This window comes from Callorhinchus milii, unplaced genomic scaffold (assembly GCF_018977255.1).
Source record: "Callorhinchus milii isolate IMCB2004 unplaced genomic scaffold, IMCB_Cmil_1.0 Scaffold5, whole genome shotgun sequence".
In the NCBI taxonomy this organism is placed as follows: Eukaryota; Metazoa; Chordata; class Chondrichthyes; order Chimaeriformes; family Callorhinchidae; genus Callorhinchus; species Callorhinchus milii.
In genome coordinates this window covers 45,408,535-45,420,825 of record NW_024704746.1, presented here as the reverse complement: position 1 = coordinate 45,420,825, position 12,291 = coordinate 45,408,535, and the positions used below count along the sequence as shown (strand labels likewise).

The 12,291-nt window shown below is 37.1% G+C and overlaps 1 protein-coding gene across 5 annotated transcripts in view; it reads right to left on the bottom strand.

Moving 5' to 3' along the window:
• Positions 1-3,600: 3,600 nt before the first annotated feature.
• Positions 3,601-12,291, bottom strand: part of nup50 (nucleoporin 50) — a 26,210-nt gene continuing 17,519 nt past the window's right edge. For all 5 annotated transcript variants that reach the window (XM_007894663.2, XM_007894664.2, XM_007894665.2 and 2 more), the window contains 3 exons: positions 5,915-5,999; positions 5,255-5,373; positions 3,601-4,759 (listed from right to left, as the gene is read on the bottom strand). In XM_007894663.2, coding sequence (XP_007892854.2) covers positions 4,548-4,759; positions 5,255-5,373; positions 5,915-5,999 — 416 coding nt within the window. In that variant the 3' untranslated portion in view covers positions 3,601-4,547. The remainder of the gene's footprint in view (positions 4,760-5,254; positions 5,374-5,914; positions 6,000-12,291) is intronic.

The window sequence follows — 12,291 nt, the reverse complement described above, 5'->3', positions numbered from 1 at the left end:
TATTTTAAATACATCAACATAGCTTATAAACTATTTCCAATTATGTACATTTGTAAAAGGTTGGGATCAGCACAATATCTAGCATCTAATTATTTATTGATATCAGCAATCTCCAACGTTTAAAAATAGTTTAGGAGGAACTGGGTGGTGGAATTATTTACACCCTTCACTTATGGGACCTGGTTTAAAACACAGGCCACATTGGTGGGTTGAAAGGATCCTCCGTTAAACAAATTGCCAATCTTATTCCAGAACCAAGTAAGCCTGGGAATTCTGTACAAAATTGCCTTCAACTTAGCACTAAAGTAGAATTCTCAGAGACCACAGGATGGCTAGTACACAAAGAGGAAAATATGCGGGTGCAATAAAGATTGTTTTTTGAGGCTGAGGCACACAATTGAAACAAGTAGAGGAGGCTTTGCTCTGCATCTCGTGCTACACTTGGCTTCTGAGTACTTGATGCAGACGAAAAGATCTGGAACAACTTAAACTGAGCTTCACTTAAATGTGCATTTCATCATAAAGCAGCTGACACGTAAAGAAAATGCTACATGGTTATGTCATACTAAGTAAGTAAGTTGAACACGATTTATGGATGGTGCAGAAAGATTCTGTATGATAAACATTTCACAGTAATATTTTCAGACAACAAAATCTTTGTTCAGTAAAATAATGGAATGAACAGTATTTCCAAAAAGTTCAACTGATTTAGAATGAGGGAGAAAGCTTATGCCAGTAGGTCTGATCCTATTTTATTTCATCCCTTCAGTCATTTGTGCAGAAATTCAGCAACACAATTGAAGTAGATATTTAATGAAATAATTCAGACCGATGTAAACACATAGAAAAGATTTTCTTCAACAAATGCAGTTGATGTATACGTTTCCATTAAAGTAGTTATAAAGGTGTGCGAGTATGAAAACACATCACATGATCTGAAAGTTTGGATTCTGACACTTGCCACAAACATCAAACTTTTCACATAAACTGTATCTGGAATTCTTTCACTCATGTAATTTTCCCAACTGTGCAGCTCTTCAGTTTCAAATATCTCAATCACAGATTTTCCCAATACTATTGAAAAAGTCATCTCAAACCCTACATTTTAGCAGCACAAAATCAGTTATTCAATGTCAATTGGGATGCTTACTTGACAAAGTAAATAATCCCACAGATGCATTTTACACACGAGAAAGAAAAAAAAAGGAAATTGACTAGTTATTTCAAGTCTGCTTTATATCTTCTTGGTATGTAAAGTTAAGAAATTAATCCTGAATTAGTTGCAAAGCAACACTATGAAGGTGGACTGCAAAAGCGTTACAAAAAAATCTGTACCTCATAGATTTCTTTGAATAAGATTGACTAATATATTTCACGTAACTTCAGTCTTGAGGAGGCTGCTCCTCCACTTGAACCTACCTTCTGCAATGCATTTGAAAACACTCCATCTCAGTATTCACTCAGCCTTTTCAGAAAAGTCCACAATTTAAGAGATTTCCCTCCATCATATTTCCCTTTTCCAATAACGCAGACCTCCTACAGTTCAAATCTGTATGACTTTCTCATTCTGGGAATGTGCTGTAATCAATTTCATTTGAAATATGCGCATTAACCTTTAACCTTCCACAACTAGCAAGCCAGAATCTTTGCCAAGCTCAGTGGCTTTCTGATGGTTGATACAATCACTGTTCATCTGAGAACAAAAATATTCCAGCAGCCTGCAGACCATCACATTGAAGGAAACCAAAAGAGCAAAAGCCCACTGCCTGCCAAAAACTAAGGATAAAGTATTTGAAAGTGTTATGTACAATCCCAGCTTAAGCTGATCAGCAAAGCAGGATTCTTTGACAAAGAACAACTTCCAAGTGAATCACGACATTCTTGAGGGCGAAGTGTGTGGTGAGCTGTACAATTCCAGCCTTATTTTCATGAAATCAAAAGCGACACGGTTTAGATTCTTTGTTGGTCACCTGCATTCACTGAAAAATTATTTAAATGCCATGATATTCTGTAGTGTGTAAGTAGACTCATATTTGGGGACTTATTTTAGCCAACAGTGCATTATCAACAAAAATAGTTCAGCCAATACTGTAGCTGCAATCAAAATCCATTAAGATTTTTAAAGCAACAACACACAAAGTTTGTCAAAATGAATTTAAACCAATATCACTTTGTGCTGCTTGTACACTAGTGAATTAATCAGGTCAGCCAGGGATTGCTGCATCCATTTAAAAATAAAAAGATTATAGATCATACTGCTGGACTGATCTGTCAGTGGGGCAAATGGTTGTGTTCAGAACTTACATTTTGAAGAAATAAAACACAAATGATTCGAAACCTAGTTTACAGACATTTTACACGGCAATTTCAGTTAATTTCTTTAGCCCTCCCAACTAATAAAGATTTTAAAACATAGGATAATGCACCTTCAAATCTGTCTTGTGCCCAATTGTAAGTGTACTTCACTCATATAATTGTAAGACCAGTATCAATCATCCATGATGTATACAGATTTGTGCCATTTTGGAAACATTTTGTTCAGACCAAATGAATCAAGAGATCTTAGCCAGGCTTATTTCTTGAATACAGTTGTGAACTAACCGACTAGCATTTGGGAAGGTCAACTTCATAGTTAACAAAGCAGTTCAATCCCTCCAGAAAAACTGATTTTATGAATGCAACAGTTGAATTAATCATATTTGCAGGAAAAATGGGAAGAGCCCATTTTTATTAAACAAAAAATCCCCCAAACGGTTAGGTAACGACATTACCTACATTAACACATCTAAGCTTTGTTCTACCAAATGAACATTTGAGTTCAATAACGTTCAGATTCTTCTTTCCAACAGGTGAAAAATAAATTCTCTGATCACTCTGGCACAAACTCGATGGGCCGAATGGCCTCTTTTTTGTGCTGTATGATCCTATGATTCTGTACTCGTATCAGGAGCTCAACGTGCAATTCAAAGCTGAGCTTTGGCATTCCACACTTCTGAAACCTTGAAGTCTAAAATGCACAAATCTGACTAAATATTGTAGACACAGTTTAAGACTAAATCCACAGAAGGACCATGCTATTTTTAATTGTTCCCATTGAGCAATTTACACTTCTGCTCCACATTTACTGGTTCAATGACTGAACTGCCAGAATAGCAAATGTGGATATATAGGTTATGCCTACATTTTAAATTTAACATTTAAACATTTAAAATGTACCAGGAAAAGCCTGCAAATTATATAATTTTACCAGAGAATGTTGAATACCTTTCAGGGCTTGACATACTAGGTTGCATACACAGCAAAATGTGCACACGATAACTTGACCATTAAAACCAGGTTAATTATTGCAAGGATGAAATGTTGACACATTGTTCAGCATAAATAGATAATTCAGTGAAAGAAAGTATAATTCATGCAAGGAGTAAGTCATTTTCACAAAATTATACATTTTCTGTGGTAGAAAATTATGGCCTCAAACTAGAGATTTAGCAAATAGAGGTTGCAATCCTTCTTTAAGTCAGTTTGCAATTGTGATCTGAGACAGTGTCAAAGTATTCGGGAGACAAGTGCAGCAAGAAACAAGTTCAACAAAGCCACAGGTCAGATTGTAAAGAGTTTTATTACAATTTGGTGACATGAATGAGAATCATGTGGCTTCGTAGTAGTTAGGATGGATAGCTGTAAGAGACCATTTCTACCCCCCCCACCCCCAAATCGTCACTCATCATCTTGCCGTTTTATCAACTCTGTTCACCTTCATTTCCTACTTGTTTTAAAAAAAAATCCTTCATTTTGCTTTACTTTATCCCAAATATTGCTCGTTAATTCTCTGGTTTAGTTTGATTTGTCTTATTCATCTTTAGTTCTATTTTTTCATCAACTTCCAACTTCTTTACCTCGTTTCAATATCAGCTGAGAACCTCTTAAAGTGTCCACTGTAAGTGACATGAGTTGCTTTTAGGGAGGGAGAGGGCAACGGGGACAGGGGGCAAGGAGAGAATGCCTGTGAAGATGATTACAACAGCTTCAGAACCTGCTGCTTTTGAGGTCTCAAAGGTATAAGACATTATTCATTCAGAAAGTTTGAATGGTAGAAGAGTCAACGATTTAAATTTGGAACATTCTTTGTTGGGAATCCAATCCTCCACCAGATACAGGTATAGATTCCATTTGGCCCCTCTTAAATTTAGGGTATAAAAATTAGTTATCAAAGTTGCTAAAATCAGGTCAACAAGTCACAACTGTACACAGAAAAGAACCAGTTTCACACATGTAAAAAAAATGTGGGGATGTCCAAATCAATGTTGAACTTATTTATGTGCAATATGTCAAAACTGTTAACAACAACCTGCATTTACGTAGCACCCTTCGCACGGGATAGCGTCCTGGAGCGCTTAAAACCGGTCCTTAACCAAAAATGACCATGTTATTTTTCCTCTTGATCGATCAAACTTTTTTTTTACATTTTAAAAAAAGAAAAGATTGAGGATTAAAGAGCAACAGCAGCAATTTGCAGAAATGTTTTACATTACTAAATTCAGCAGGAATTACACTTGAAGCGCAGCCTTTTTCTCAGTTATAATTGTGTGGAGCTCATCTGCATCTTCAGAGGTTTTCACCCGGATCAAAATTGGGATAGCAGCATCAGGATTCTGGTCATCAATGGGCGGGTTAGGAACACAGACAATGAGGATGTTGTTCTTTCCAGTCCTCGTACAAGGTAGCGATGGGTGGAGCATAATATTCAGCAAAATATTTCCTATGTTAAATAAGAAAAAAAGGCAATAGGTTTAAGGAAGAAGAAAAAGTTATGTCTGAGCAAAACCTGTCTCTTCCATCCTCTTTGTTGGGGAACTGCAGACAAGTGTGATGGTCCACAAAAATTCAACTTGACCATTTTTGTGTTCACATCAATAAATTTTCATGCTGATAAATTAGGTCAAACTGATGCAGATAGAAGCATTTCACCATTTTTAGGCAATCCCCTCCCCTTTTGTAAAATATGTACATTTGAAAAGGAAAAAATCTCATCTTGTGTTATAATAATAATCCTTGCAATTGATATAGTGCTTTTTACGTCTTCTAGATACCTCAAAGCACCACAAAATATACTGTAAAGTGAATTAACAGTATATTTGTGGGAGATATATATATATATATAAATGTTATGTACATTTAATGCTTAAAAATGCATGACGTTTCTGCAAGCTTTACAAACATTACTTGGAAGTAAAATGTAAACGAAGGAACTCACCTAGGTTGGTATCTGCTCGCACTAACAATTGAATCTTTTGATCTGCCACAGGTTTCAAATGGATTGTTCCTATTCCTTTATCCTTGAAGTCTCCATCTTTCTTGTAGAACAGTTTACATCTAAAGAGAATCAAGACTAGAGGTTGCTTGAAAACTTGAAAATTATACACAATATACTCTTCAGCAAGCTCAAACCCAAAATGCACAGGTAACCATTTTAATCACAGTACAGTATTAACACCTGACTCCTCAGGTGAGAGAACAGGTTAACACTGGATGAGTGTCTTTCTTGGGGAGGTAGAAGGAGGAATGCTAGTCTCAACTTGGCAGCTTATACACCTGGAGATTTGTTGGGTGTGGTAACCAGGAGCGACATGCAAACTTTTTGCACGACAAGGGGACCTTACTTTTATTTGTTCAGTTCTGAGAGATGAAACTCGTAAATACCACATGTGGAAAATTTAGCACTCCCATCAATCAGATTTTACTTTCCTTTACGTACAGAGGCAGATGAATACAGAGATGATTTTGGATCCCATCTTGTGGATTACAATGAATTACTATGATCTTGTACAAAACAAAATGTACTGAAAAATTGCACGCTTGCTTCACAATTGAGTTCAGTTTTTTGCAGCACATCTAAAACACAAACCAGACATACTTTTTGGAAAAGAAGGCATCCTCCTCTTTGATTTCATTCACAACTGGTTCAGGCGGCTCTTCATTCTCTTGATCTCCTTTTTCATCTAAAATTTCAAAAAGAAGCAAGACAGTTCAGAAAATGAATCATGCATACATACAACAGATTGCTGAATGTACATGAGACATTCAGCAATTAGGATATAATAAAACGAGTAGGGGTGTGTACAATGCTTGTTTTCCACACGGTCGAATGCTTTAGCACTTAGCTTTGCCTTGTGGCAAAACAATCACAAGCATGGTTAAAAATCCACATGCATTCTTGCTCATTTGGCATGAGGTCACAAAAATTAAAGTAGTAATTTCTGAGTTTGAATCTGTATGAATATTGGCAACAGCTTGAGGCAGGATGTTTTCTCCATGTGCCAAGAAATAACACAAGACTTCCTCCACAAGTATATTGCAGTTTTTAAAATGTAACAGTGTTAAAATGGCTATAACCATGAACTACCAATACCTAATAACTCTCTCAATTCAAAGTTTCTGTTTCGATTCTTCATAGCAACATTCAAAACTAAGCCTTGGTCAAGTTCAGTCTGCTGTGCAATGCAACGTTGAATAAAATCTAGCTACATAGCTGTTTAAAAAGCATGCAATTAACTTCTTTTAATACACAGCTTACTGGTGGTTAGAATTTTTTTCCCTACGTGTCCAAATATTCTGAACCAAATGAAAGATACATTAATTTGAAAACAAAACCATACAACAGGATTAAAGCTATTATACCCTGTAAAAAAAGGGGCCCACTTTATCAAAATAGACAATCCCATGACTTGCACCAAACTACCAATGCTAAAAATAGCATAAATTTGAAAACAAAATTGACATTTTAATGTTAAGTTGAATAGCTTTACATCACAAAATAAACTGAGAAATGAGGATTTATATTACTGTACATTGTCGTTGAGTAATAATCCTTGCATCTGATATAGCACCTTATCAAGTGTTCGAGATGTCTGAAAGTTCTTTGCTGAATATACCATAAAGTGAACTGACTATATTTTGTGGGCGAAACGCAGTAGCCAAATGTGCACAGCAGTATCCCACAAACAGTCGTGGATTGAAGTGACCACATTATTTTTGTTTATTTTGAAGAAATTATTGAAGGAGTAAGAGGATCAATCTGGGAAACTAATTCAGAGATTCTAAATGTAAAGTAATGAAATCTTAAAATTAATTTATTTGAACTATGGCTCATATTCTTAAAATGGTTTAAAAAGAACTTTGCAAGCTGCCAGTGGTAAAATAATTTGTTGAATTAAACCAGCACAACTTTGATTAAATGGAACAAAGAAGGTTGATGGGTGACCTGATATGAGATGTTCAGAATTATGAGGGATTTTGATAGTCAGTAGGAAGAAATTATTTTCACTAATCGGTGAGTCAGTAACCAGAAGGCATCAATTTAAGATTATTAGTAAAAGAGCAAATGGGGAGGTTAGAAAAAAGTTTTTCAGGCACAGAGAAGTTAAGATAATGGAATGCCCTACAGGGAGCAGTACTTGAGGCTAAAATCTCTACAAGACAAGATACCTGAAAAATAGTCAACTGCAGGGGTAAGGGGGAAAAAGGTAAGTAAATGGGACTGAAAGGATTGCTGTTGAGGGAGCGATGGGCCAAATAATAACAGCATTTGATATAGAGCTTCATCACATCTTCAAGACTATTATTAAATAACTAATTAAAATTAATTATAAAAACTAATGGCCTTCTTCTGTGCCATATATTTGTATGCTGGGTATTATATCCCCAGCTTGTGGTGAATTTATTGACTCTCAGCTGAAGCACCATCGTGGTGCTACAAATGGGATCCAAGTCTCTGAATTCGGAAGCATTAAGAGTCATCCAGGGTTCATTTTCCTGAAACGTGCGCTAATTTGGATCCCAGATCTACTTGACTGTGATCCCCTTCCTCTCCCCCAAATTTTCTAATTCTTACTGCTGAAAAAATAACTTGAGTAATCAAATAAGAATAAATGAGTTTCAAAAGAACCACAGCCAAACAAATATGAATCACCACCTTCAGGAGAGTGGAGAAATAAAAACTTGGCAGCTCTTCTGAACCTTATTCTTGTAAAGACAAAATCACAGATTACTTGAGATATGTTGCAATTGGAGATTAAGAGATTGAAAATCAGCAAGTTGCAGCATATAAATAAACTCGGAAGTAAAATTACTGTAGTTACTGTTTTAGTTTCGAAAGAGAACAATTTCTACTGTGGAATCTAAAAAACGTAACATTCCACCTGAAAGCACAGAGCAGAATTAACTGCAGTGCAATAAGTCTAATGTTTACTTAGTTGTGCAGTGGAAGTGTATACGTAGTCTGCATAGTGATCAACATGAAATGGTTATGTGGCCACCAAATGACAAATGGGAGCTCTGAAATGGCTGTGTGCCCAGACTCAGAATGTTTCGTATTCAGAGTAAACGTTAGAATATCCTTCCCCCCTCCAAGTAGCAATAATCATCAGCAACATGCTGTGAGCTGATGGAAAATCTTCAGCAGTAAACCGTACCCATTGCACACAATTGCGTGTGCATACACAGGAAATGCAAAACACACCTTAGATTCACAGATACATACTGTTGGTACAAGCAGTCTTAACTAAAGAAGCAAGAATTGTAGGTTGCTTCGTAAATACTGCAGTTAGGACGACTTGTTTCAATAAGACAAGCACACGGTCAGCTTCCATGAAAATCTAATGCTGTACTTAAAAGCTATAATGCCTCAGTTTAATTTACATGGAGTTTCAGAATGTTATAAAATTATTCCTGGTAACAGACAGATCAACACCACTTGTAAATAATGTGAGCTAGATACGCCAATCTCCACATTTCAAACACATGGACCAACTATCCTTCATTTTTGACATTGTTTGATTTAAAAAAAAACTAATTTGAAAAAACAAAATTTGAATAGCCCGTGTTCCTCATAATTTGTACCACAAAAATGTAAACCTGTACATTTTGTCTCCCCACCCCTTCCAGGACTCAGTGTTTGACCAATCTTTCAATGAACCTCTATAGCACTTGTTTACAAACGAGCGAGGAACAGTTGGGGGATTATGGATAACCAGCTTGTAGCAGGCAGCTTGTTGACTGAAAATTAGTATTAGTACATCCCTTTCACAAATCAGCATCTCCTTCAGAAGGGAGACAGTTCATTTTTTAAAAAAAAACTAATTTTACAACAGATGGCATTCTATGCAGTATTTTCCATTGACGGAGGTGTGTAAATTAGACTGGGTGTACAGTAAAGTTGTTGTTGGACTGTCTAGCATTTCTTCAGCCTCTAATACTAATTTCACTCCTTAATCCTTCACCAATACCATGCTTAGGTGTCAGCCTTGCTCAGTTGGTAGCACTCATCTCAGAGTCAGAAGCCCAAAGTCAATGCTGGGGGAGTGCTGCATAGTCAGAGGTGTCATCCTTTGGAACAAACATTAATCCTGGGTCCCATCTACCTGTTCAGGTCCTGTGGCAAGATTTGAACAGAAAAGGGAGATTCTCCCAGTGTCACACCCAACAATCACCCAGATAAAATTGATCATTTCATGGCTTTTTTGGGACGATATTGTGCGCAAATAGGTTACTGAGTTTACCAACCATTATACAGTTACTTCAATGTGAAATTCTGTGAAGCATTTTGAGAAGTCTCAACAACATGATAAGGTGCAATATCCCGCCCCCTTTCAAGACGCCTTAAAACATATCCATGGCAACATTTTTGGCCAGCATTCCCCTCATACCCACCCTCCCCATCCACACAAGCTGAGGTGACCATCCAGAACTGTGAAGCATTTCAGGAAGTCTTCCTGACATCTTAAATGAACCTAAATTGTACTGTACATCAATTGAAAGGATTATTATTACAGTAGAAATGGGCCACAGAATGTTGTTTGCATCCACAGAAATATTCAGAACATCCTAATGATTGAAGCACAAATGCTTCGCACCAATACAAAACTTCCTAAAACTATTAAATATTCAAATTAATTTAATTATCAAAGTTAAATGGCAAGATTCTGAAAAACACCAGCTATTCAATCCAGAGCACTTCATGATCCCACCCTATCCGCCCAACCAGACAGGCGCCCGGCCCACCCCACCATTTGCTGTCAGGCCTTCAGCCTCCCCACCCTTGACTCCACAGTCCTTTCGCCTCGCTCCCTTGCCTCCTTCAAGGCATATCTCAAGCCGCTCCTCTTTGACCGTGCCTTCAGCCACCCTCCTACCCCTACACTTTTCAATAAGAATAAACATGAATTGCAAGTTTACGATTCAGATAGGTAAGCACCCATTTGGCAAGGCATTGATAAGAAAAATGCAGTTGCAGTTTCCACTGAAGCAGTGATTTCATGAGAATTTATGCAAAAAAGAAAACTTTTCAAAGCAATTATTGCTCCTTTTCCTTCTAAAAGAGAGCCATTTACTTTTTTCAAAAATAAAGGCACTTGTTCAAATGTCATGGGGGTGGGGGGTGGGGTGATATGCAACATCCAGATAACTGACTGCTGTCATTTGTACCTCTGGAATTCCATCCCTCAATCACTCCGCCTCGCCCCCTCCTTAGCCTCCTTCAAGTCCCGCCTCAAGACCCTCCTCTTCGACCATGTCATCGGTCACCCCCCTTCCCTCTCCCAACCTGACCCTAGGTCGGGTCTGAAATGCTGTACACTGTCAAGCACTTTGGGACGTCCTCTCGACGTGAAAGGCGCTATACAAACTGTGAAATAACATGAAATGCCCTTTATGAAATAATCTTAGTACTTTTGATGCTCACACCATAATTACATTGATCTACTTTATTAGTCGTATTCAAAGTATAGGATTTTTAGTTATTTATGTTATCTTAGTAAACTACATGGAGACTGTTTTTTTTGAAGCTTAGGGAGGTTCACTGTGACAAAGTTTGAGAAGCCCTGCATGAATAGTCGGAAACAAGAACTAAAGTCATAATATGAAAAGGAACAAAACAGATTTAACAAGAACCTTGTCCTTGGCTTTATCTCAAGGTTTTCGGGAAATGGCACAGTGACAACAACCTACTTTTCACAACTTCAGATCATTATAATAATTGCATTTGATATACGGCCTTATCTCCTCTTCGAGACGTCTCAATGCGCTTCACAGTGAATTGACTGTATATTTTGGGGGTGAAATGTGTGGAATATCAGGTAAATGAAAAAAAATTCTGTTTGCTGAATCAATATTGAAGCTGGTGAGCTACTTCGCATAAGCCTAGAGATTTGGAAGTTAAACTTTCAATCACAAAGCTGATTTTAGCAGATAACACTGCAAAGAAGTCGACCTCCTTATTTTAGCCACGTGTAGCACTAAGTACAAATGAATCTGTACCCCTTAATGGTGTTGCAAGAGAGAAGCAAAGGGAATCAAACTAATAAGTTTGAAGTGCAACAAAAGGCGCCCAAATAAAAGATGTTGCTGTTTTCTCACCAATATAGCTGTGGTTGTGGCAAAAGCAGGAAAAGTATATGAGCATCAACTGCTTCTCTCCAAACCACAATTTAAACGAAGCATCAATTAGATATCACTCAAATTGCCAAGAATTACACAATTACAATTTGTTCAGAAAATAAAAATGGTACATTAATACATTTTGAAACTTTTTTTGGTTAAGAGGTTGCCTGACTCCTTCAGGATTTTGTGCCTAAAAAATGACCACACATTTTTAATCTTAGAGCTGGTTTTCTCAACTGCTGGTGAAATTTATCTTTACCCCACACCCTAGGCATGAATGCCTTTATCTGGAAGACAAAATTGAGCACTTGGACCACCCTAAAAAAACATGCAATATCAATACAATAAAACTCAAACATTCTAACTTAATAACTAAATAGTCCCCACTGTATGAATGATGCTGGTACACTGACAATTGTCAACTGTCGGCACCAACAAATGCACTGTAATATCTGTATAGCCACTCAAAATAAAGAAATCATCCTTGCATTTGATACAGCTCCTCATCATGCCATTGAAAGGTCTCAAAGTGCTTCTCAGGATTTACTATAGGTTGTAGTGTCTAGTTAAAAACAGCCATGTACAGCAAACAGTATTGAGATAAGTCTCCCCATCACCTCTACTGGTCCAGATATATGCCATCCATCCTATTCCCCTACTCCAAATGAGCTTGACTATATCCATAAAATCCATCAAAATTGAATCAGTCCATAAATAGGTCAATTAGATGCCTCATAGTGTTAAACTCCCAATTACAAATGACTGCTGTTCTGACAAAGTGTTTCATTTTTAATTAAAAATAAATATGCTCAGAGTCTCTAACAGAGGGCATTGCACATCAACCTTCTCAGTTGA